The sequence below is a fragment of the Manis javanica genome, chromosome 3, assembly GCF_040802235.1.
Source record: "Manis javanica isolate MJ-LG chromosome 3, MJ_LKY, whole genome shotgun sequence".
Classification (NCBI taxonomy): domain Eukaryota; kingdom Metazoa; phylum Chordata; class Mammalia; order Pholidota; family Manidae; genus Manis; species Manis javanica.
Genome location: NC_133158.1, coordinates 66,914,597 through 66,940,660, shown reverse-complemented (window position 1 = coordinate 66,940,660; position 26,064 = coordinate 66,914,597). Strand labels below are relative to the sequence as shown.

General features: G+C 36.0%; 1 protein-coding gene across 2 annotated transcripts; it reads right to left on the bottom strand.

Annotated features, from left to right (window-relative positions):
* Nucleotides 1-356: 356 nt before the first annotated feature.
* NAA50 (N-alpha-acetyltransferase 50, NatE catalytic subunit) lies at nucleotides 357-26,064 on the bottom strand. Of its 2 annotated transcripts, none has more exons than XM_017655935.3 (5): nucleotides 25,735-26,064; nucleotides 6,264-6,397; nucleotides 5,730-5,849; nucleotides 5,236-5,302; nucleotides 357-3,358 (listed from the first exon to the last, which is right to left on the bottom strand). In XM_017655935.3, exons 1-5 carry the CDS (start codon nucleotides 25,740-25,742, stop codon nucleotides 3,181-3,183), a joined length of 507 nt encoding a protein of 168 aa, XP_017511424.1. In that variant the 5' UTR covers nucleotides 25,743-26,064; the 3' UTR covers nucleotides 357-3,180. The 2 variants fall into 2 exon arrangements, with proteins under 2 accessions (XP_017511424.1, XP_017511423.1); XM_017655934.3 differs by having other exon boundaries at nucleotides 6,264-6,400; nucleotides 25,735-26,062.

Sequence of the window (26,064 nt, the reverse complement as noted above, 5' to 3'; positions counted from 1 at the left end):
ACATTATTTGTAGTCAACACACACTAATCAGATCACAACCTGAAGTGTCTAGTGTTTTTAACAAATTACATTCAAAATACGGCAGCAGTAAAGAGTACCTGAGGTCTTACTTTTTCTCTCACTGGGACAGAATGTAGATACTCAGCCAGTGTTTCTAACAAGTTCCGAAAGGTCTGAATTAGGTGGTTTGATTATGCTCGGCCTATTTTAATTAGTTTTTAGTTAGATGTAAAAGCAATGTGGAATGGAGGTAAATAAACAATATGGGCAATAATAAACAATGACTACATATAGTTGTTGATCTCAGAATTCAACACAATGGTTTTCTTTGACATTTACCAGACATCACAGATTACTACCAGAACATCACATCGTTTATTTCAGATGTAACAGCAATGTTAAAATTAACAAGTTTAATTCTTAACTGCACCAAATAAACTTAGCCATTTAAGTATTTTTATAGTTATTCCCTCCAAAAAACTGAGGGAGCTTTTCTTTTCCACCCCACATACCACGGTTTCCCAAGTTCTGTTTTTGGAGGACTTTCAATTGATGAGTAAACTGCTTTGGGAATATTGCAGAACTTCTTCCCCCAAATGAAAACTAATCTGGACAAGTTATATATTGCATAGATTTCTCTGCAGATTTTTTTCTTCAGAACCTAAATGCAATTACCACACAGTATAATTCTTATTTACCCTACAGTAAAAACTGTCCTCAAAATATGGATATATCCCGTGATCTTTCAGTTAAAATAATTTTTTTACCTCATGATAATTTTCACTGTATTTTATAATAACCAACTCAATATGGGACATTATTTCAGTCTTTACTGACTCCCAAGCATATGAAGCAGTGTGCAGCTTCTATCCCTCCTGCATCCTCCTCCGTAAGTGGATGGAATTATTTAACACAAGTTTGATGTGGGACAAATAACCCTTTACAGACATTTACAATTTAAGTAAAAGTCACTGACCAACATGGAAAAGAAGCACTGTAATAATAGGGAGCCTACACACTCAATTCAAAATTTTAGTATTTTCCTCCTTAAATAACATGTACTTAAATTGTCATGAGGCAGCTATTCGGTTTTCAATAACCACATTTAGGGATACATTCATAGGACTTTTAGATAGTCCAGGTGAAATGGTTATAGAAATAGAGGCAGTGTCATCTCGGAAAACTCATTTATGTATCAAATCTATTCTGACATACGGAAATTTACAAAAAGGCTGAATTCTTCAAACTAATTATGCCTTCTGCAACTCAAGTAACTCTTCTCTTGGCAAGAGCAAGCTGATGCTTATCCATGAAGGTAAAGATGCTTAATGTTAAACTTTTCTTCTAAGCTTATATTTGGACTCCTTAAGAAACAGATACCCAAGAAACCAGGATGGTATTTCTAAATTTTTACTATCTCAAGATTAGAACCCTATAAACTCATCAGCTACCTTCCTTTTCTGTATTGTTCTTGGCACTCAATTAAGACTATTGAAGTCTATTATACTTTGTACTTTCACATTCTCAAATAAGAACTCAAGATTATAAAATGTACACAATGTGTAAAATAATTTTGTCATTTAACATATTTAGAGATGAGACTTTTATATCAGAATTTACATGAGGATAAATATGAATTAACTTCCTTTTAAAGTCAAATGACAGAAAATTAAAGCCCTGTGCATTGTTTTAAACTCTGATGAGAACATTTCTTGGGCGACCAGTATTGGCAACTTAAGAAAACTATAAATATTGGATCTGGGACTCTGGAGGGAAACATGAAAATTTCAGATGTCTTCTATCTTATAAAAAGTTATCAACCCGTCAAAGTCACTCCCTATGTGCCAGAAAATGATTTGGCATAAACGAGTCCTGTCAGTAAAGGAGGTCACAGTGACGTTTACATTACTAACACTTCTAGACTTCTACTTTTCCAAGAATAGAAGCAGTATGTTTAACAATTCCCTCTCCCCCAATTCCATAAACTCACCATCACTCACTATCATAGGCACAGAATATAAGCAAATCTGGGATGTTCTCCAACAGATAAGCAATAATAGCACAGCTATGTTATTCTCAAAAAATACTGTCTCGTATTCTTTCCTATATGTGTAATCAAATGCTCAGTGGCCACTTTTAACAGCCTGCATTGGCTCACATTATATGCATTTATTGTGCCACAAGTCCATTTAAGCTTCCTTTTAAGTATTTTTTTAATATGTCCAAGAAATAACACCTGCTACAGGTTTATTTAAGGGTATCGATCTACAAGGACATCAACTCAGTTTTTAAGGTTAGCCTTTTACGGGTTTACTGAAGAAAAAGGACAGAAGGGAAAAAAGTAAATCACAACAAACCTCTTAAGTCAGTTAAAGGCCATATCTCTAGCTGGGATATTAAAAAAAATTAATCTCACCAGCCCACACTCTAAAAGTTAATGCTACTAGTAACAATCAACAGCAGGAAAAATAAACCGGCTAACAACCTGTTCTCTCATTAGCAAAAGCAGTTTAACTCAAATACTGAGACAAAGTATAACACTATCCACCCAAACTGTCCCAACCACCCTCCATCCACCAGTTCGGAAAGAAAAAATAATCCCCTAAAAAACAAACAAAATAAGCTTAGTATTTCTTTCAAGGGTATCAATGGTCCAACTCCTGAGAGAGTACTCAGAAGGACAACAGGGGACGTGAAGGCAATGTCTAGGGATTAGTATCCCACAGTCTGGAAACACCCAAAGTACCACAAACACTAACTTGTCTATGAATTAGAGAACAAGATATTGGTGCTGCTTCTTTGTCTTTTGAAATATACAATATTTTGTAGGCCCTGCCCTTCAATGTGAAAGCAGTACATTAAAAAAAAAAAGCTAAAAATTTTGAACTCACACCCCAATTTTTGGGACCATACATCTTAACTGTGAAACTAAAAGATCTATACCGTCTCCTTCCTACAATGAAAAACCACCTCACAAAAATAAGACAATGAAAACAATCCAAACATGATTAATTTTAAAAATTCTTGAAAGTATTAAAACTTTTAGAGGAAAGGGAAGAAAAGAAAGAAGGAAAAACAAGAACAAGGAGGGAGGAAAGCCTTAAAAGAAAGAGGGGGGAAATCAATAGGCCTCTCTTTTATTTGGCGACAAGCAAGTGCAAGAAAGTTCCTGTGATTCGCTCAGTTATCTGACTTCTGCGCATCTGCACTCTGGCCAGAAGGGGCTCTGAGGTTTTTCTGCAGCACATGGGCGTCTGCTGGCTCTATCCTCTTATAGTAGTTTTTCTTTGTCTCAATGACCTCAAAGCCAAACTTCCTGTAGAAGTCAATCGCTGATTCATTGCTGATCTGGACATGCCTGAAACATAAGAGGGTATTGGGGGAAAAATTTTTCATCAGCTTTTTTTTTTACATATTCTCCACAGATAGCTTTACCCCAGTTGGAGCTGGAGTACTGAAGACATTGGTTAGACTATCTCTACAATTAATAATCAACAAAGATTAGGTATTCATCTCAGAAAACCTTTTGATGACAAGCTTACATTTTTTTTTTTGAGACGGCATCTCTCATATTTATTGATCAAATGGTTGTTAACAACAATAAAATTCAGTATAGGGGGGTCAATGCTCAATGTACAATCATTAATCCATCTCAAGCCTAACTCTCGTCAGTCTCCAATCTTCTGAAGCATAATGAACAAGTTCTTACATGGTGAACGAATTCTTACATAGTGAATAAATTCTTACATGGTGAACAGTACAAGGGCATTCATCACAGAAACTTTCGGTTTTGATCACGCATTATGAACTATAAACACTCAGGTCAAATATGAATATTTGTTTGATTTTTATACTTGATTTATATGTGAATCCCACATTTCTCCCTTTATTATTATTATTATTTTCATTTTTAATAAAATGCTGAAGTGGTAGGTAGATGCAAGATAAAGGTAGAAAACATAGTTTAGTGTTGTAAGAGACCAATTGTAGATGATCAGGTGTGTGCCTGTAGACTATGTGTTAATCCAAGCTAGACAAGGGCAATAAAATATCCACGGATGCAGAAGATTTCTCTCAAAGCAGGGGGGGATGAGGTTCTGAGCCTCACCTCTGTTGATCCCCAATTTCTCACCTGATGGCCCCCCTGCGACTGTGCCTGTCTTAGGTTGTTCCTCCCTTGAGGAATCTTGCCCGTCTCTGGCTAACCAGTCATCTTCCGGGGCCATACAGGGAAATGTAAAGTTGGTAAGTGAGAGATAAGCCATATTGTTTGAAAAGGTTAGCTTTTTACTTCTTTGCAGATTTATGCCCTGTGGCTTCTATGCCCAGCACTTGTCTCGAGGTATCTTTACCACCTGGAGGAATTATGATACTCGGTAACTTCGATATGAGGCACGAATTCTATTTAAGGGTTGTAATTAGGAAGGAAGAAGAAAGACAAGCTTACATTTTTAACCTAACTCTTACTTGCAAGACATCTAGCTGAGATTAGGAGACTCAGGTATAGCCTTTACTCTTAAAATTAAAGTACCCTAGGTACCACATAATAATACTTTTTTTTACTTCAAGGAGAGAAAAGATTCCTGTAATTAAATATGAGTAAACAACCATAGATAATGATAAAAAACTAGGGTCTCAGACACCTGAATACATCATCCTCCTGAGTGATTAAGAGAAAAAAAAAAGCTGTATTTTGAAAATAAATAATTAGTTTTCTCAATTATTTCTCAAAATAGCATTATAGAATTTAACTTCTCCCACTGCCAAAGTGAAAATGAGAATACTCTTAGTATCTGTATTACAAACAACCTGCAGTTGTGATCTTAGCCTTGGCTCTTACTCTGAGGTCTCTTTTAAGATTCAAGTATGGTATCAAATAGGTACTCCTTGATTTTAATTGTTAAAACTCTACTACTAGTGAGCATGTTACTGAGAGCCTTGAACAAAATGCAGAGTGTAAACAGACAGCATTAACTGTTAAATTCTGAAGACCTGAGTTTTAATCTTGGTGTCATCCCTGTAACTTTGGAGCTCCCATCCCAACAGAACAACAAAATGAGACTGTTTTATTTCAGGTTCATTACTTGTTATTAAAACAAAATAAAATAGAACTTCATAACCACCACTTCCATGGTGTTACCAAAAGACAAATAAGTGATCAGGTTTTAAACTATCTGGTATAGATTTCTATTATTAAATTCTTTAGATAAGAACATTAAACATCATTTTACTTACAGATAGATGTTGTCAAAAGTGCCATCTTTTTCACATATGTTTAAGACATGATTTAACATTTTAGTTCCTATTAACAAGAAAAACAAGTAATCTTGTAAAAATTAATCTTTGAATTACACATCAAACTGCCATCTTAACATTTTGAGCATTCATAGATTTTATAAGGTAACACTAGTTATCCTGATTTTCCAAAATTTTCTCACACCTATACTACCAACGTATGTTTAAAACTGTTAGCACAAAAGCAACTTTGATATACAAGCCTTTCCAGGTAGAATAAAAATACAAATAGCCAAAGGTACATTCGTAACAAATCTATATAGAGCTTCCAATAGAATTTATGTTAAAAGAGTTGTTTATCACCTTGTCTTAAATGATTTAGTACCTTTTCCCAGTATTCCTAAAAGAAAGGTTGACTTGCTGGGTCAAGAACAACAACAATTTATTTATTATGCTTCTTTGAAGAAATAAAAAAACAAATAAAATAATTTTACCTATTCCTAGCCTTCGGTACGGTGCCAGACATCCTAGTGTCATGATGTAAAGTCTCTTCTGATTCTGTGAATGGTCCACCCTACAGCACACAGCACCTACTGCAATATCATTGAAATAGGCTGCCATGGAAAATACAAAAAAATAAAAAGTTCAACAGATGAATAACACATTTTATTACATCTATTCCTCTTAAATAAGGACTAACGTGTTGCTACTAACATTAAATTTTGTCCATAGCCTCAAAAACTTCGTACATCTTTCAGGAATTCACACCTCCTCTAAACTAACACTAAATATGTGAAAACACATAGGCATACACTAAATAAGAAAAGACATTTAGCATTTCCTTTTAAAATTCAAAATATTTTATCTTGATTTCTTTGAGATTTTCCCCAGAACCTGAATCACTCCCCATTTCCTCACTTGTAAAATACGGAGATTCAACTAGTTAAGTCCTTCTGTTCTAATATTAAAAACTAGGGGCCAAGAATATAAATAAACAAATGAAGGGAGGAAAAAAATCCCTATCATACCAAGTTTTGCTAACTCGCCAACCTCCAACACATCCTTGTAGAACTTGTCATTGTAGCTGACTGGAAAGATGACCTGGTTTAATCTCTTCAACTGTTTAATATTGTGTGGTGTCACATCTCCAAGTTCGATCCGGCTACTGGAACAAACCAAAATGTACTCAATAAAACATAATTAGTTTAGCTTCATTTGTTCAGATGAACGTAAGTCTTTTTTACATGATTGATAAATCCAATCCTTTTAATAGCAACTTTATATTCCTATGAAGATTACAATTCATAAGATTTTGCCAGCCATTCTATCCAGATTCAACTCATAGCTTTTATGCAACTGTGTACATTTTAGACAAATATAGTAAACAATTACTAAAAAGGCCACAAAAAATTCTATATACATGCCAGAATTTTCCTTGTTCACAGTTCAAAAAAAATGTAAAGACATCTACTACTGATCAAAGGACTTATGATACCTAATATTGGCAAGGAGTGGCAAAGGGGATTCTTATATTCTGATGGCAGAAATATAACACATATGCTACCTCTAGAGGACAATCTAGTACTACTATCAAAAAGCCTAAAAAGTACATTCCCTTAAGTCTAAGTAATCACCCTCCAGGAATTTATTCTAAGAAGATATAATCCAAATATGTGAAAATTATGCACATTCTATTCACTGAGCAGGAACCATCCTAATCAGAATCACATGGGGTGGTATTCAGAATACAGATTCTGGGACCTGATAACCTACCTTCAGAAGGAGAATCTTTGGAAATGGAACAATGGAACCCACAATTTGAAAACCAACCCCCCCAAACAAAACCCAGTTTGAAAACTATCAAAAATACAACAGTACCATTTCTAAGAAACCATATATAATCAAACCAAATGGTTCCATGGGAAAAGAGATTAAAACTAGTTTCCAACTCATAGTAACAAAGTTGTTTTTGACTACAGAGCTGTCAACAGAAGGAATTTTTCATAGGTCAAGTCAATTTCACTATCATAAGCTAAAGGTTGATCAAATGTGACAAGACAAACCTGAGTAGCATCTACACAACGTTTTCTTCCTAGTAATACCTAGTACTATCAGTAGTAGAGAGGTGCTTATATACATTATTTGCCTTAAAAAAATCATCCAACAATGAGTAATAAAAACATTTAAAAACATCAAGTCAAAATAAAAATGGGCACCCCCCCTCAAATACCACAATCTGATGTCAACCAAGCAGCTAGAAAATGGTATTAAGTCCTGCTTACTCAGTGCCAGTTCAGATCACAGTGGCACTAGTCAATAGCAGTGAAATGCAAACAATATACCCTAATTAATAATTTGCATCATATGCACATAGGTTTTGAAACTCTTGTTGGAGAAGTAACTCAATAGGAATGTTAATCATCACATTTTTATAATGGCAAAAAAGAAAAAAAAGAGGAAGAAAAAGAAAAATTTGTCTACCAATAAGGAACTGGCTAACCACATTTATACTTTTAGCACAAAACACGTGATAAATTGTTCTGGCATGGAAGGAAGAGAACATTCCAAGTACGTATGTATGTATGTGTGTGTATGTGTGTGTGTATGTATATATATATATATATATATATATATATATATACATATACATGACCCAAATTTGTTAACACATATTAAAAGATGTTTGAAAGCATATTAAAAGTGGTCAAAATTGTAAGTAATTTAAAAAATATTCTGTGAAATGTTACAATTTCAATAACCAGAAAATAATAGAACATATGGTTCTTAAAAAAAGAAAAACTGATTACAGATGTGCTCCGTTAGAACTTCCAACCTTCATGCCTCAATTATTTCATTTTTATGCTATTTTTTATTTATTGTGACCACAACTACTCTTGTGTATCTTGTATGTCTTATTAAAACTTGAGCACACTGACTTCCTTTGCAGCCAGATTTTTAAGATGCAAACATCTTAATACAAAATACAGATTTGTTATATTCTCTTCCAATTTCTAGACATGAGTAAATAAAAGTAAATGTGGCCTTCTCCCAAGTATCTGAAATGAATTCCGAGATTCGTATCTTCTTTAACTAGGTCACTTACATTCACAGAACTCCCCTCCTCATTAAGCCACCTTCTTTGAGGCTAAAGTATGTGACATTTCACCTAAACCCTTTTTCTGATTAGAATCTACTGGACTCACTTATCACAACCCATCTATCACTAATGGGTTTTTTTTTACTGGCAAATACTGTTATAACATTCAAGATCCCTTAAAAACACAGGGATCATGTCCTCCCCACACTATTCGTTTTTTTTTTGTTTATTATACACACACACACACACACACACACACTAAGTTATCACTGATATACAATCTTATGAAGGTTTTACAAAAAGAACAATGTCGTTACTACATTCACCCTTACTACCGAGGCCCTCTGCCCCATACCCCACTGCAGTCACTGTCCATCAGTGTAGTAAGATGCCACAAAGTCCCTACTTGTCTTCTCTGTGCTACACTGTCTTCCCCGTGACCCCACACACACCATGTGCACTAATCATGATACCCTTCAATTTCTTCTCCCTCCCTCCCCACCCACCCACCTCCACAATATATGCCAGTCCCTTCTTAGAGTCTGCCCACACTATTCTTTTTAAGGATTACTCCTATTTAATCACTACACCCATCACCTCCACTTACTTCCTTTTTTGTGTAAAAACATTTAAGTTCTACTCTCTTAGCAAACTTCATTTATACGACGGTGTTATCAACTATAATCACTGTTACACATTGGATCCTGAGACCTTAGTCATCTTACAGCTGAAAGTCTGTATCAACCTCTCCTTATTTTCCCTACCATGGTAATACTTTTCTACTGTCTCTCTGAGTTGAACTTTTTTTTAAAAAAAGATTCCACATGTAAGTGATACCATAAAATATCTGTCTTTCTGTTTGGCTTATTTCACTTAGCATAATGCTACTCTTTAATTTACTATAGCACCACAAACTGGGTGAAATAATTTATTTTAAATATAACATGGCTTGTGTTGATTATATTTAGAGCACACCAAAAACTATCCACTGCACCTAAAAAGCCAGTTTCTGTATTTTAAAACAGTAATTGAAAAACTGTGATATGAAGTCCAGGAGTAAACAATAAAGAGAAACTTAAAAATCTATTAAGTTCGAAAAGTGTAAGTGAAAGAACATTAGTTTTTAATATTAATTCTAAGAATGATTTCTAGGTAATTGCCAGGCTTCATGTATAGTTACAATGTTTAAAAGGATAATAACCAGCTATCTCTAGACTTCATAAAGAAGGAAAGGTGGTTACAGTGCAGTGTGCTAAAGTGAATCTAGTAATAGTTAATTACTAAGTTTCTGTGAGGGTGGGAAGATAAAACCTAAATATAAAACACCATACTGAATCATTCAGGAATAGGCAGCTTAATCTTTCCCCAAGTAATTTTAAGAAATACACACCTTGCTTTAAAAAAAGCCCATCACCCCCTAAAGAATACACTCCAAAACCACTAGATCTAATATTTGAATTCAGCAAAGTTGCGGGATACAAAATTAAAACCCAGAAAACTGTTGCATTCCTATACACTAACGATGAACTAACAGAAAGAGAAATCAGGAAAACAATTCCATTCACAATTGCATCAAAAAGAATAAAATACCTAGGAATAAACCTAATCAAGGAAGTGAAAGACCTATGCCCTGAAAACTACAAGTCACTCCTAAGAGAAATTAAACAGGACTAATAAATGGAAATTCTTCCCATGCTCTTGGCATTCTTCAATGAACCAGAGCAAATAGTTCTAAAATTCATATGGAACCACAAAACACCCCAAATAGCCAAAGCAATCCTGAGAAGGAAGAATAAAGCAGGGGGAATTACTCTCCCTGACTTCAACCTCTACTACAAAGCCACAGTAATCAAGACAATTTGGTACTGGCACAAGAACAGACCCATAGACCAGTGGAACAGTCTAGACAGTCCAGATATAAATCCAAGCATAAATGGTCAATTAATATATGATAAAGGAGCCCTGGATATACAATGGGGAAATGACAGCCTCTTCAACAGCTGGTGTTGGCAAAACTGGACAGCTATATGTAAGAGAATGAAACTGGATTACTGTCTAACCCTGTATACAAAAGTAAACTCGAAATGGATCAAAGACCTGAATGTAAGTCATGAAACCATTAAACTCTAAGAAAAAAATATAGGCAAAAATCTCTTGGACATAAACATGAGCAACTTCTTCATGAACATATCTCCCCGGGCAAGGGAAACAAAAGCAAAAATGAACAAGTAGGACTGTATCAAACTAAAAAGCTTCTGTACAACAAAGAATACCATCAGTAGAACAAAAAGGCATCCTACAGTATGACAGAATATATTCATAAATGATAGATCCGATTAAGGGTTGACGTCCAAAATATATAAAGAGCTCACACACCTCAATAAACAAAAAGCAAGTAATTCAATTAAAAAAATGGGCACAGGATCTGAACAGACACTTCTCCAAAGAAGAAATTCAGATGGCCAACAGACACATGAAAAGATGCTCCACATCGCTAGTCATCAGAGAAATGCAAATTAAAACCACAATGAGGTATCACCTCACACCAGTTAGGATGGCTAACATCCAAAAGACAAATAACAACAAATGTTGGTGAAGATGTGGAGAAAGGGGAACCCTCCTACACTGCTGGTGGGAATGTAAACTAGTTCAACCATTGTGGAAAGCAGTATGGAGGTTACTCAAAAAACACAAAATACAAATACCATTTGACCCAGGAATTCCACTCTTAGGAATTTACCGTAAGAATGCAGCAGCCCAGTTTGAAAAAGACATATGTACCCCTACGTTTATCACAGCACTATTTACAATAGCCAAGAAATGGAAGCAATCTAAGTGTCCATCAGTAGATGAATGGATAAAGAAGATGTGGTACATATACACAATGGAATATTATTCAGCCATAAGAAGAAAAGAAATCCTACCATTTGCAACAACATGGATGGAGCTAGAGGGTATTATGCTCAGTGAAATAAGTCAGGCAGAGAAAGACAAGTATCAAATGATTTCACTCATCTGTGGAGTATAAGAACAAGAAAAAACTTAAGGAACAGCAGCAGAGCCACAGCACCCAAGAATGGACTAACAGTTACCAAAGGGAAAGGGACTGTGGAGGATGGGTGGGAAGGGAGGGATAAGGGGGAAAATGGGGTATTACAATTAGCATTCATAATGTAGGGGGGTGGGGACATGGGGAAGGCAGTATATAGAGAAGACTAGTAATGATTCTATAGCATCTTATTATGCTGATGGACAGTGACTGTAATGGGGTATGTGTGGGGGGACTTGATAATAGGGGGAGTCTAGTAACCATAATGTTGTTCAAGTAATTGTACATTAACGATACCAAAATTAAAATAAATAAATAAATGATAAATAAAAATCACCTCTAATCCCCCCCACAAAAAGTCCATCACCACAGAATTGATTATCAAGAGTGTCAGAATATGCCAAAACACAATTTTAAAGTGTCTATTACAAATATAACTTTGTCAGCAAAATTTACCTTCAAGTAGTTTAACTCTCATAAACATGTCTGACTGAAATGGGATACTTCTATAATACTGATCACTTAACTTTGAATTATTTTAAGATGTGGATACTTCCAAATATATTAAAAATAACATCATCAACTTGTAAATATAATTTGGCAAAGAACATGTAGTATCAAAGGCATAACATACAGGGCTATGTAAAAATGCCAAGAAAATTAAGAGTATCACTTGATTGTAAATAACAAAAAGGCTTTTATAAAAGAACTTCTAAAAATTAAGAGAAATTCCAAAGTTTCCATTAGAAAATTAAAGATAGAGCTTTCAAGAATCAGCTGTCTATTCAAAGCATAACTCAGATCTATTTCAATAAATTTTTGAACACCTATGTGCTAACACCTGGAATGCAAAGAAGTTTATACCTAGGAGGAAATACAGATATTTATCATACAATATAGTAGTAATAGAATAAGTACCCTAAGTGCAAAAGTGATAGTAGGATGGAAGCAATCCTGGGAAAGGTTGTGAAGGATGACTAGGAGTTTGTTCTGTGGGAGGAAATGAATCCTAAGAAGAGGATAGAACATGAACAAAGGTGCACTGCTTATTTCCAAAACTGTAGTTGTAGTTTGATACGGTAAAACACAGTGTGCTTTGTGTAAATGTGCTAGCTGGGATTGGAGAGGAAGACACAATTTTGTTAAGGGCATTGCACATCAAGATGTGGGTTGTCTTCCCTATTTACACTTACTCTCTTAGTGACCTCAATCTTGTAGTTTTATGTTTTTAATGCCGCCAACTTCCAAAACACCTCTAGCAGACACACCAAATTAAACATACCCAAAACTAAATTTCTGATCATTCCCCCCAATCTGCTTCACCTGCAGCTTTCCCTATTTCAGTGGAACTACACAATAGTTATTTGGCTTTTCTTTCAGCATAATGCCTTTGAGATTCACCATACTGCCATCAACAGTTCATTCCTTGTTATTGCTCAGTAATGTACCAATTGCATGGACTTTTCATGGTTGGTTCATCCTTTTGTTAAAAGGACTTGTTTCTATTTATTGGAGATTGCTATAAAATTTCTGTATAGGTTCTTACATGAATGTTAAGTTTTTACTTCTTCTAAGTACCTAGGAGGGTAAATAATGGGGTCATAAATGTATGAGAGCTCCAGTTGTTCTGAATGCACTCTAGCATCTGGCACTGTTAATCTTTAAAATGTACGCCATTCTAGAAGTTGTGTAATGCCATTTCATTGTAGTTTTAATTTTCATGTCCTAAATAACAAATGATGTTGAGCATCTTTTCAAGTATTTCTTTGCCATCTACAGACTTTCTGTGGTAAAGGAGCTGTTGAATTCTTTTGCTCATTTAACAAGATTGGGTCCTTTATTGAGTTTTGAGTGTATTATGGATACATGTCCGTTGTAGGCAAGCTATGTATGTTACAAATGATTTCTTCTAGCCTGGCTTTTTTCATTTCCTAACAATGTTTTTAACAGAGCAGAAGTTTTACATTTTGATGATTTTCTTCATGGATCATGTTTTTCAAGTCATATCTAAGAAATCTTCACCTGACCCAACGTCACTTAAGATTTTTGGTCTTTTTACAAGTTTTATTACATTTAGGTGTATGAGGCACCTCTCCACATTTTACATCCTCTCATTTTTCTCAATAGCTTTCCTGAAGTATAATTTATATACCATAAATTTCACCTACTTTAGTTGTACAACTGAATGGTTTTTAAACTATTTACAGAGTTGTGCAAAATCACCTCAATTCAGCTTTAGCATATCACACCCCTCAATATTCCTTGTGCACACCTGAAGTGTATCCCCTTTCCTACCCCAAACCAGCCACTAAATCTACTTTCTCTTTCTGTGGACTTGCCTTTTTTGGACTTTCCATAAAAATGGAGTCATACAATAAATGCGATTTTTGCACTAGAATTTGTTAATGCAGCATTATGTTCTTGAGGTTCATCCATGTTGTAGTGTGTCAGTCAATTCCATTGCATGAATATACCACATTTTGTTATCCATTCCTGCTAGACAGACATTTTAACTGTATTTATTTCTGGCTACTATAAATGCTGCTGCTATGAATGTTGCATAGAAGTCTGTGTATGGACATATGCTTTCATTTTTTGCTGGTAGATACCTAGAAGTGAGATTGCTTCGTTATATGGCAAATATGCCTACCTTTTTAAAGAAGCTGCCTATGGTAGGTAGAATAATGGCCTCCTAAGGATGTTCACGGTTTCATCACAGCAACCTTTAGTATGTTATTTTATACAGAAAATGAACTTTGCAGATGTGATTAGACTTTGAAATGGGAAGATTAACCAGGACTACCTGGGTGGGCCCAATGTAATTACACAGATCCCTAAGAGCCAAAGAAGGAGTTGTGACAAAAGAAGCAGAGCCATGAACCAAGTAATGTGGCCTATAAAAGCTTAAATGTCAAGGACATGGATTCTCATCTAGAGCTTCTAGAAGAAACTTAATCCTGCTGTAGCAGTTTCCTAGAGTAGTCTTAACAAATCACCACTCTCAGTGGTTTAAAACCACAGAAATTTCTCTCTTAAGATGTAGAAGCTTGAAGTCCAGAGTCAGGATGTCAGCACAGTTATGCTCTCTAGTCTCTGATAGCTTCTGGCAGACACAGGTGTTTCTTGGCTTGTGGCAGCCTAACTCTAATGTGTGCCTCCATTTTCACAGGGTCTTCCGTGTGTCCTTTCCTCTTCCTAAAAGGATACCACTCATTTATTTAGGGTCCACTCTGAGTATGATTTCATCTTAATTACATCTGCAAGGGCCCTATTTCTAAATAAGGTCACCTGCTGAGGTTCCAGGTAGACATGAATTTTGGCAGATACTATTTAAAACCAACTGTACCTACCAACACCATGATTTTAGCCCAGGGAAACCCACTTCAGGCTTTTGATGTCATCAAGTAAGTTAACAGATTTGTATTGTTCTAAGCTACTAAGTTTGTAGTAATTTGTTACAGCAGTAATGGAAAACTAATACATTGCTTAACTGTTTTCTAAAGCAGCTGCATCATTTAGTCCCACAAGTAATGTATCAGGGTTCTAGTTTCTTCATATCTTTACCACCACTTTTCACTGTCTATTTATAAACATTCTAGTGGTGTGAAGTGATAATGCCACTGGATCTGCATTTCTCTAATGACTAATGATGCCAACCATCTTTCTGTATGGTTATTAGCCATTTGTACATCTTTCATGAAATGTCTATTTAAATCTTTTACCCATGGGTCTAGGCCCAGGAATAAACCTAGAATTTTTATATTCATCAATACCCATTTTTAAATCGGATGGCTTATCTTACTGAGTTATAAGAGTTCTTTATATATTCTGGGTACAAGTCCTTTAACAGATATATAATTTGTAATTATTTTCTTGCAATGTGTGGCTTCTTTTTCATTTTCTTAACAAGGTACCATACTAAAGTAAGCTGTTACTAAGAGGGGAAACTGGGAACTCTGTACCATCTTCAAAAATGCAAATCTAATACTATGCTAAAACTAAATCGAAAACTCTTCTCAAGTTTTTTTTTTTTTTTTTTTTTTAAGGAAGAGGAATTGTTAGATTAAGAGATGATGAAGCATTTCAGCCAACCCCACTCAAATGTTTTTAGCTTCTTTACTTCTGGATTCTAATGTGAACAAATGGATTTTTAAAAGATATTTATAAAACATGAGAAAAAACAAATACAGACTGGGTATCAGATCATAAGATGATTTGATATTAGGTGTAACAGTATAGGTTAACAGTATTATAGTTAACTTATTTTTTTCCAAGTTAAAGACTTTATTTACAGATATAATGGGATAGTATGTCTAGAATTTCCTTTGAAGTATTACAGCAAAAAAGGAAAAGGGTAAGTATGGGTTAGCAAAGATGAAAGAACAACATGGGAATTGATTGTATTTACTAGAACTGGATGCATGAGATATCACTGTACTATTTTCTTACTTTTATGTGTTTCTTACTTTTATATGTATACAAACCAAACATTATTCATAACATTAAGGCACTATAAGCTGCTGTTCTGTTACATTCTGTACCAACTTTGGCTGCAAAGAACAAAGACATGTTATTTTTTGACACTAAAGTTCATAGTAGAAAGCACCTAATGCCTCATTTATTTACTATTTAAAAGAACAAATAAAAGGAGCCAAGAACATCAGACCTTTAACAAACCACAGCTTCTCAATTTCCAGCTGTACCAAGTCTTCATATGTAGAAAATAAATTGAACAAGAGATGTATGACAATAGCTTTCCACTCTGGTTAGACGCTTCTAAGTCATCAGTCTTAGGGATAGATAGCCTTTGCCTTTGGTATAAACAGCTATGTGTCCTGATGCTTTTTTTTTCATTAAAAATACTGTCCAACATTTTTTAGCTAAGAACTATTATATTTTAAAAATTATATAATGTCATTTAAATGCTACCAATGTGACTGGAAGCAATACTGGTGTTAAGGACATAAAACCAATTTGTAGTAGAAGAAATGTGCCCACACTTTAAACATTAATTTAACTTAAAGGAAAGGATCCCTTTTTTTAACATACCACTTTGAGAGCAGATCACATTACCAGGAATGCTGTAGTGACAAGAGCATCTAAAAACATAACTACTAAGAGGAACACTTGAAATTTCAGGGAAATTAGGGAGCTCATAAAGATGTCTGAGAAAATTTTTAAGAAAGTAGAGAAAAAATCTGGAGAAATAGTGTTGCAAAAACCAAGAATGGATTCCAAACCTGGTTGTATACCAGAATCACTTCACCAGTTAAAAATTCAGATTCTCACATCCCATCTTGAATTCTTTACTTCTGTAATTAAGCTTGTTGTGTTAACCATACAAATTTCATGCCTATCTAAATTAAACTTCCTACTGCATTGTGTACATTTTCAAATCCAAGAAGTCTGAGGAGTGGCACTGAGGCCAAAGATGGGCACAGAGAAGTTGAATTGGTCATTAGAAAAAAACTCACTCTATGATCAGAGTGGATTTCACATTAAATGTTAATCATTTCCCCTATGCAAATGTTAACACTACAGCTTTAACGTGTGTGACACAGGTAAGACCGGGGAGCTGTGCCTCAAACTCAAATAGGCCTGCCTCTGAAACTTGGGTTTTAAATCAGTACACTGATGGACTGCTTACTTTAGAGAAGATTTCAATACAATTTAACAATGTCAACTGTCTTAATTTATCAGTTAAGACATCTACCCTGCAGATAAGCCCCAAATTCCTGGCCTAAAAGTTAAATAACCCACATCTATTTAACTCAACAGTTTTTTTTGTTCCATTTAGTTGGTCGCTAATACTTAAATCATAAGATTTTACATAAAGCCTACATTTCTTATTTCACTCATTTACCTCATCTGTTTGGTCTTGGGTCCCTGATGACACCACAGTGTAATAACTAAAAAAACTGAACACAGTAGTTTTTCAAGAAACAATGATTCTCTCAGGTGAAGTAAATTCATATGACACGTTATTTTTGTTTTTCAAATCCATAAATTCCAACCCATCTTCATGGCAAAATTTTACAGTAAACACCTAAAAGGGGGTACAGACTGATAAACAAAAGTGCACAGAAATGTGTATCAAGTCCTCTTAGATCTGGAAAATACAGCTACTTCCCTCCTACTTTATAGAGCCAATTAGCTAGTCTTACTCAGTCAAATCTCATATAATCTTTGCACTTAGAATGTAGTAGTAGAAAACCTTTGTATTTGGCTTATAATATGAGCTGTGTGATAAAATGAGATAATTCTTGTTAAGTATTTAGCACAGCAACAATAAGCACTCAAATGTTTTTAGCTATTAAAAGTCAGTCAATTTTGTCTGTAACTGTAAAAACAAAATTTAGTGGCAATATTCGGAAAGGCCACAAGGTGGAGATATGACTATACAAACATGTGTCTTTTATAAAGTCTTGACTTTTTAGGCTATACAACAAAAAATAAAATACGGAGAAAGATTAAAGCCTAACCATTTATACTTCAGATGGATTTTAAGTGCAGCTTGGCACAAAATTTTAACTGACTGGTCACATGTTGTGCAGTGTTTGATCTGGAAGAAACCTTAGAAGGCGCTGTGTCCACTCCTTATTTTAGATGATAAAGCTTAAACCCAGACAGATATGCCTACAGTTACACAGCCAATTATCAATAAATAAGACTGCAGACTCAGTCCTACATCTATGAACTCCTATTACAGTGCAAGATCCTCAAAGCAGTCATTTTTACTCAAGGTAAAATGAGAGAGAAATACCTAACCTAGAACACTTACCCCTAAGGTATACTGATACAAGACATCTGCATAACTCTTTTAGCAAGGATCAAAGTATTCCCATGGTCCTTTGATAAAAATTTCAAGGAGCTTAGAGGTTGGTTTTTTCCTTAGCTAGCAGTAATCTGGTTCTAAAACTCTTGCCTTCAACTAAATTACATGAACGTGATTCCTCTAAAGTATAAATTCCTTCAAACTAAAGATCACGCAGCATTTACCATAAGCACAGCTTAAGTATTAACAGTTCATGAGGCCTTAACCTGTCTCCTGCTGAGATTCCACCTTATCTGAACTCTGTGTTTGTCCCTGTCAAAGGCTCAGCACTTCTGCACAGCTATAAGCATTTATTCCCACACCCAACTACTGAACTACAAGTCTTAGGGCAGGACCTCACTATTTCAAGGAATTGCAGACTTACTTTCAGTAGGTCCAGTAAGTCTTTAGGTCCTTAATGTAACTGACTGGCTCTCTCTCAGTTCATCTAGACCTCAGAGCAGAATTTCCCAATTTCATCACTACCGACATTTGCGGCTGGTAACTCTCTATTGCAAGGGGCTTTCCAAAGCACTGTAGGATGCTTAGCAGCATCTCTAGCCTCTACCCCCCAGATGCCAGTACCCACCCAGATCCACTGTGACAAACAAAAATGTCTCCAGACATTACCAGATACCTGAGCAGTAGGGTGGGGAGGGAGGAGGTAAGCCCTGGTTAAGAGTCACTGTTCTTGATAGGTTTAGCAGGTAACAAAAAGTGGTGGAGGATGCATTAGGTGTGTGACTTCAAGTATCAGGTGTGTAAAAATCTCAGCAATTATTTGGTACTCAGAAGTACCAAACATAAACATGGATACGACCTACTCACGGTTATAACATAAAAAGAATAAGTTTATTCTTTGAAAATTTTTTCCATGGTCATTCATATACTCAATTAGGAGAGGTACATCTTAGGTACGGCTTTTCCCTTATACTACCTAAATGTTAACGTTTGTACTTCAAAATTTCTGAATCAAAGCATGTATTTCCAAGTGCTTACTAGTTATCTCTCTCTACAGGAATTTCAAATTCAGCACATCAGAAACTAATCATCCTCTATATGAAGTTAGAACATGTACCTCATCTATCTTCATCAACAGCCCCATCATTCATTCAATATAGAAATTTAGTTTCAGATGTATTCATGTCCCAGTTTAATGCCTGTTAATTCTGCTTCCCAATTATCTTTGTAATCTGTTCCTATACGCTTTCTCTTAGCAGTATGGGTTAGGCCATTATTTCAACCCAAATTCTAACAGCCTGACAAAGGAGCAAAAAACTAAAGCCAAGGATTAAAGCCATCACAATGCAGTCACAATAAACTTCCTAAAACATAAATTTAATCTTTTTACTTCTCTGCTTAAAATCTTTCAATAACTGAACATAAACTACCAAATTAAATTTTAATTGTAACACATATAAAGCCATTCATCACCTAGCTGTGTCCACCAGCCTAGCCTTCCCTTCCCCCCCCCTTTGTTTTTTGGTCATATAAAACTACTCAAAATTCTCAGAACCTACCAAGAACTCTTTCCTTCATGGCTTACCTCTGTACGTTTTTTCATTAGTATACTATACACACTATACCTATAAATAGACTAGTAGACTGTAGATGCTATCTTAGAGCTCTTGTGAGAATCTATTGCCTAGCAGATAGTAAAGCACTTAACAGTGGAGGAATGGGAGAACAAGTCTCAAAAAGCAGACACAAGAGCAAAATGAAAAAAGCTGTCCAGAAGAGAACAATTTATGATTCTAAAGTTTTGTTTCTTGTTGTCATAGAAAGTTACAGCCAACAGAGACCAGGGATGACAAGCATGTGACACACATACCACAGTAGTCATGGTAGATATTAATCATCAATGACATCACCCCCTCAACTGCAGTCTGAGAACTCATAAAAGCTATCAACATATCAAATACTGACTAGATATTATCAACAGATTGTAACTGGCACACAAATGTCAATCTCTGTCCTGTTCAGGTTCAAACTGTTCTCTTTAAAGCCAAAGAAAGCAAGGCCCAGAGGTCAAAAAACCTATTAGTGACTCTATTGCCAATTGTTACCAGTGGCACAATGAACTATACAACACGATTGCTTTTAGGTCAATGCTTTTTTGTTTTTATACTAAGTCTCCCTTATGAAGATAGATCATGCTACTAATAATAAACTATACAGACATGGTGGGGAAACCCATATATAACTTTAAATATACCTTAGTTTTCCTTGAAAGAGAAATCAATGTTTGAAATACTCCTAAACACCAAATATTTTCCTTGCTTACTCTAGTTGAAAGCTCCACCTGTAAAGAATATTTTTTCTTAATGATCTGGGTCCTAAAGTGACATCACTCTGACAATATTAACTAATTTGAATATCTCAACCCCATTGTCTAAAGAACAGTATCTGGTTGTTTTATAATTTGAAGTCAAAAGGCAATCAGTATCCAAATTATAAACTGATAACTTACACAAGTAACAGGTGTAAGTCATGACGATATACAAATGGCCAAACTGAGAAATATCCAACTTCACTAAGTAACTAAATTAAAAAAAAGAAATACCATTTATCACCTAATCAGCAAAGTGAAACTAGAGTTAAGGCTGTATGTGATATCCTCAAAACCAGCTTGTGAAGAAAGTTATTTCTATCACTTTACAAACTTTAATACATGCCACTCATCCCCAACAAAGACAATTTATACCACCCGTAACTGAAATGGCAGCCACAACATTTTCCTCTATTTCCTCAAGGTTTCTGCAGGTGCCCCTCCCTTCTCCATCAGCTCTTGGGGAAGAGAAGGGCATTCTCATATACGGCCAGTAGTATAAATTGCCATCTTTCTGAAGGTCATTAGCAACGAATATCAAGCTTTAAAAAAATGCCAATACTTCTGATCTAAAACAATTCACTTCTAGGGAATTATCCAGAAAAATACTTAAGGATGTGTGTTAAGTAGTTTTACAAGCAAGCATTCACTATAGCACTATTTAGGACTAAGAAGAGAAGCTTCTCACCTTGGAAAACAAGGTTTTCCCTAAGAACAGCTTCAGCATTGATACAGGCAGAATATAGGTTGCACTAGCTCAGGAAAGGCAAATAAAAACTTCTAATTATTCCTTTCTCATCAGTAAGACAATGTAATTGATTACAATATTTTAATCCCAAACCAGGAGTGGCATCAGAATTCTTCACCCACAGGCATAAATAGCCACACACAACCTGTTGGCACACAAGATGAAACATTTAGAAACATTCACCATCTGGTAACTAGATACCAAGGGAAGACCTTTTATACAGATTTGTTTTTTCAGGCTCTAGGACAGCACTGTCCAATAGAAATACAATTCAAGTCACATGAGTAATTTCAAACTTTCTAATATCTATGTTAACAAAGCAAACACAAACAGGTGAAATCATTTCAACATGTAATCAAAATAAAAATCAATGACTCACTGTTTTTTTAAACCTTTTTTTCAAACCAAATCTTTTAAAGCCAATGTATTACACTGACGGTACATCTCAATACAGATGTTAATTTTCCTTGGAAACATCTGACCTGTATTTAATATTTCATAAGATTAACAGCAGATTCACATATTTGTTCCAAACATACTTAGTTTTGTACTTATTAAACGATAATCCATAAAATTCTCATTTCTATGATGAAAAAAAAGTTTCTATTGGTCACCACTGGTATTCTAATAGTTTTTATAGGCTGTACTTCGTAAAAAAAAAAAAAAAAGGACAACCATTTAAATGATTGACAAAGTGTTATCTTTTCAGATGGCACAAAGTTGGAAGCCTTGGCCAATACTTGGAAGAGTAAATCAGAAGTCAGAAAGATTTCCACAGACCAGAAGAGAAGACATAGAAAGTGAGTTTGAATACAGGTATTAGCTAGGTCTGGCAAAAGCACTGGCTTTGAAAGACAATGCTTTATATGTATGGCCTTTAAAAATCTTTCACAACCCAGAAATTTTTGATTATTCTCTGTTTCCTTCAGAGTCTTGCCAACAGTTGTCCACAATTTTGGGAAGAAATCACAGCACTGATGGCAACACAGCATTAGTCACCAAGGTGCAAATCTGTGCCAACAGCAGATACAGGTTCTGAATCATACAGCACTTCTGTTTACAGACAGATGCCAGTACCTGACAGTATGATTTACTTGTACTGACTGTTTACATACTGAAATAAATACATATATTATAGTTTACCTTCTTTTATAGCTAAGACATACTGCTTTTTAAAAAAATACTGTGGTTCAGGTGAGTTATATTTTATATGAATTCATCTCAACACAGCAAGTGGACATTACAAACTCAGTATCTCAATCAACATCCCACAAATTACTGGCTACACAGAAGCAAGGAGTATAAATTGCAGGTTTACAGAAGTTCCCAAATTCTATTTCGGCCTCACTGGTTTTTTTTTTTTTTTTTGACAAAAACAACAATAAAACCTTAAGAACAAAAAACTGTTTTACCAAAGTATAAGATACATATGATAAACAGCACAAATCCTTCTTATAGCTCAATGATTTTTAACACATATATACACAACTATGTAATCAATAACCAAGGTGAAGACACAGAACACACCGAACACTTCAAAAACCTCCCATGTGCCCCCTCCCAGTCTAAGTCTCCTGAGCTATCAGAGGTAACCATTATTCTGAGTTCTTCAACATACTCCTTCCTTTCTGACTGCAGAATCTTTTAACATTTCAATTAGTAAACTATACTGTTCTTTACTATGTATTATCTCCATCTACTTTCCCATCTTTGTTCACATGTATTCATATCTTGTTAAATTCATTTTTATTAGAATAAATTTGCAGGGTAAATGGACTCAGTTTTACTTTCTATTATATCAACTAATTATATTGCCATCTCAGTCACGTGTGTCTATGGTCTTTTTGCTTGAATAGCACCTTCCCTAGAAAGGAAACAATAGATTAAAAATAATCAGCTCACTATCCTATCCATAAATCCAACCTACAATGTCCCTAGTTCATAAAAACAAGCAATCTTAGTACAAAGGAAATAACGTATCTCAAATTTCTATACTATGCATATAAATACATGCAATTAACTGAAGATTTATCTAGTATAAAGGGAAGGCAAATGGACGCCAATACAATGGAATGTCTTAGTACTAATAGAAAGTAAATGAAAACATAAAGAAAAACCAGATAAACAGTTAAGATTAAAAAGCTTCAAAATGATAGGCAATATAAGCAGCCATAAAAATATTTAACTAGATTGATTTAGAGTTGGAGTTCTGCATTTGTTTCTAATTTTAGGTATTTCTATTCAACATTAGAGTTCAGTTAGCTCAATATACAATAAAACACTTAGCAAATAAAATTTCAAACAAAAACGATATATCAGGACCACTTGTTTGATTTTTCACAGGCCTATCCAAATGAACAGGTAGAACTGTAACGCTGACCACACTGTGTATTCAAAGATACAAGTCTTTGAATTCAAAATCTTTTAAGTAATGCCTATTGTCTTCATTTGGTCAGTGCCTTAAATACAAGACTTAGAGGTTCTTTAAAGTCTCATCTCACCTGGGAGTTAGTATATCTGGGAAGTTAAAAAGACTATTCCTGTGAAATCATCTTTAAAGTTTACCATTGAGGTACCACAACTTTAAGCTCCCAAGCATATGAAGCGAGCGATAGGAGCTAGACTTCAGGACTCTTCATTTCAGCATAGTTGCTGGCATTATGTCCAAATTCAGTAACTATAAATTTCCTGTTAGTTTGTCCAGTTATTCATTTCTGGGAATTTGCCTGCATCAGGTTATTTACACATAAATAATCACTTAAATAAAGATACTTGCTTCATGAGTACAGTAATTGAGGATGGCTATAAATATTACTGTTTGGCCCCAATTCTCTCCCCAAGTTAGGTATCAGAAAGCATATTACACTCTAGCAAAACTGAACTAGACCTAAGATTTTGTACATAAACATCCAGAATAATCTCTTGGAGGCCATCGTTTAAAAAATCTATGCAGAGCCTCAGCACCGAGTGAGAATTCTTCAGCCTCATTTTTGTTACTTTAACAGAACAAATACTGAGTGCCAACGGGAATATAAAAGTAAGAGACAGCATCCATACTCAAGAAAAATCTACCAAATTATATTGAATCACATATAAAATAGTCAAACTTCCTGGATCACGATTCCAGTGCAGTTAATATTTCCCATACCCCTCAATTAGTATCCTGACTGGAACTCTTTAGAACTTGATGTGAAACAGTGCAATGCAGGTAAGCTTAAAATCTCTTCATGATTTCCAAACTTTAATACAAAGCATACAATTCAACATTAGAATAAATTTCCAATATTAAAAGCAGAATCAGTGTCAGGAATGTTACAGACCTAAGACCAAATTAAGCGTTCTTGGATCTCTTCTCCAAACTTAAACACATAAATACACCGAGACAGTATTTAGAGCCTTGTTTTAGGCAGTGTGAGATTACTTTGGCAGACTGACTTTTCAAAAGGGCCACTAGTTTGAAAGGCTTTACAATTCTTTAACTTGATACAAAATAGGGAAAAAAACCTCAGGCATCTCGGAAAACTTTCCCTTAAGATTGCACTTTTTTTCTCTAAGAAATAGGATTAAAGGCAAGCCCCAAAACGGCTAATTTAGTCAGATTTTTAAAACACCGTGTTATGTAATTATATTGTAACAGTAAGTAATTTAACAGTATGGTGACATCCAAATGGAAGTAGTCGAACCAAAATAATACCTAATTTTATGCAAGAATGAAGAATATTAACTTTGCCTATCACTAGAAGAAAACTTACTCCATGGATCACCCCCGAACCCCGCCCCCTCACAGCACAGGGGCAATAGTAAACTACTGAAGCAATAGCTCCACCTATTGATCAACAATACTTCCTTAAACATTCTGGCACCCCAAGACTAAAGAGCTCACGCTCTCCCCCTCCTCCACTCGCTCTGACCCAACCCAAATCCAGTTGAGTCACTAGCTCTTAATACCCATCTACACGCTTCCCCCCCCCCAACTCCTTCTCCCTCCAGAAGGTTCTGCACGGCTCCCAAGTGAGAATAAAACGGGAAGATGTCAAAGACCTCCGCTGCCGGTGTTGAGCCTGTATCTGAGACAACCAGACCACTCCACTTGTGGTGGCCGGCCGGGTAGCTCAAGCCGTTCGCTCCCGGGTAGGAGGCCCCAGCCTCCTTCCTCAGGAAAGCTGTTCCCTGTTGCCGGAGACCCCAGCCTCCTTCCTCAGGAAAGCTGTTCCCTGTTGCCCACCTCAACTCCTAGTCTCCACTCAACCCACACTCCTCCTCCAGGCCGAAATCTGGGTTTCCCGGGTCTCTGTCTCTGCTGGCCCTGCAGCGCGCCAACAGCCCGCACCGAGCCTCCGCCCCCTCGACGAGCAGAGAAACCCAGAAACCTCCCTCGGCCAGGTCTTCGCCCAGTGTCTCTCCCCGCCTTCGCAGACCCTCTTCCCTGCCTGCCGGGCCCAGCCCCGCTGCCCTTCCTCACCCTTTCATCTTCCCCGCCTGCAGAGGCCGTTGTTAAGAAGGATATCAACGCCGTTGTCGTCGCCGCCCTGAGCTCTCCGTGCCCTCAAGCTCGAGCCACTCAACACCCACAAGCCGGCCTCCTCGCTGAGGGCAGGGAGCTGAGCGGGTGACGGAGGCTGCGAGAGTCGAGCGCGGCCTTGCGTCTCCGGAGACGGTCGGAGTGTCTCTCGGCGCCGCGCTGGTGCCGTCGCTTCTCCACACGTGCACACCGGGAACTCGGCTCCCGCCCGCCGCCGCCACCAGCCAGACCCGCCGCTGCGCTGCGACCTTTCACCCCACCCCCTCTGCG

Excerpts from the sequence above, each read along its gene's own strand:
- NAA50 (XM_017655934.3), bottom strand. Across the intron at positions 5,303-5,729 it reads GTACCGAAGGCTAGGAATAG|GAACTAAAATGTTAAATCAT; the intron begins GTAAAATTATTT and ends TCTTGTTAATAG. Across the intron at positions 3,359-5,235 it reads ACTTTTGACAACATCTATCT|GCATGTCCAGATCAGCAATG; the intron begins GTAAGTAAAATG and ends CTTATGTTTCAG.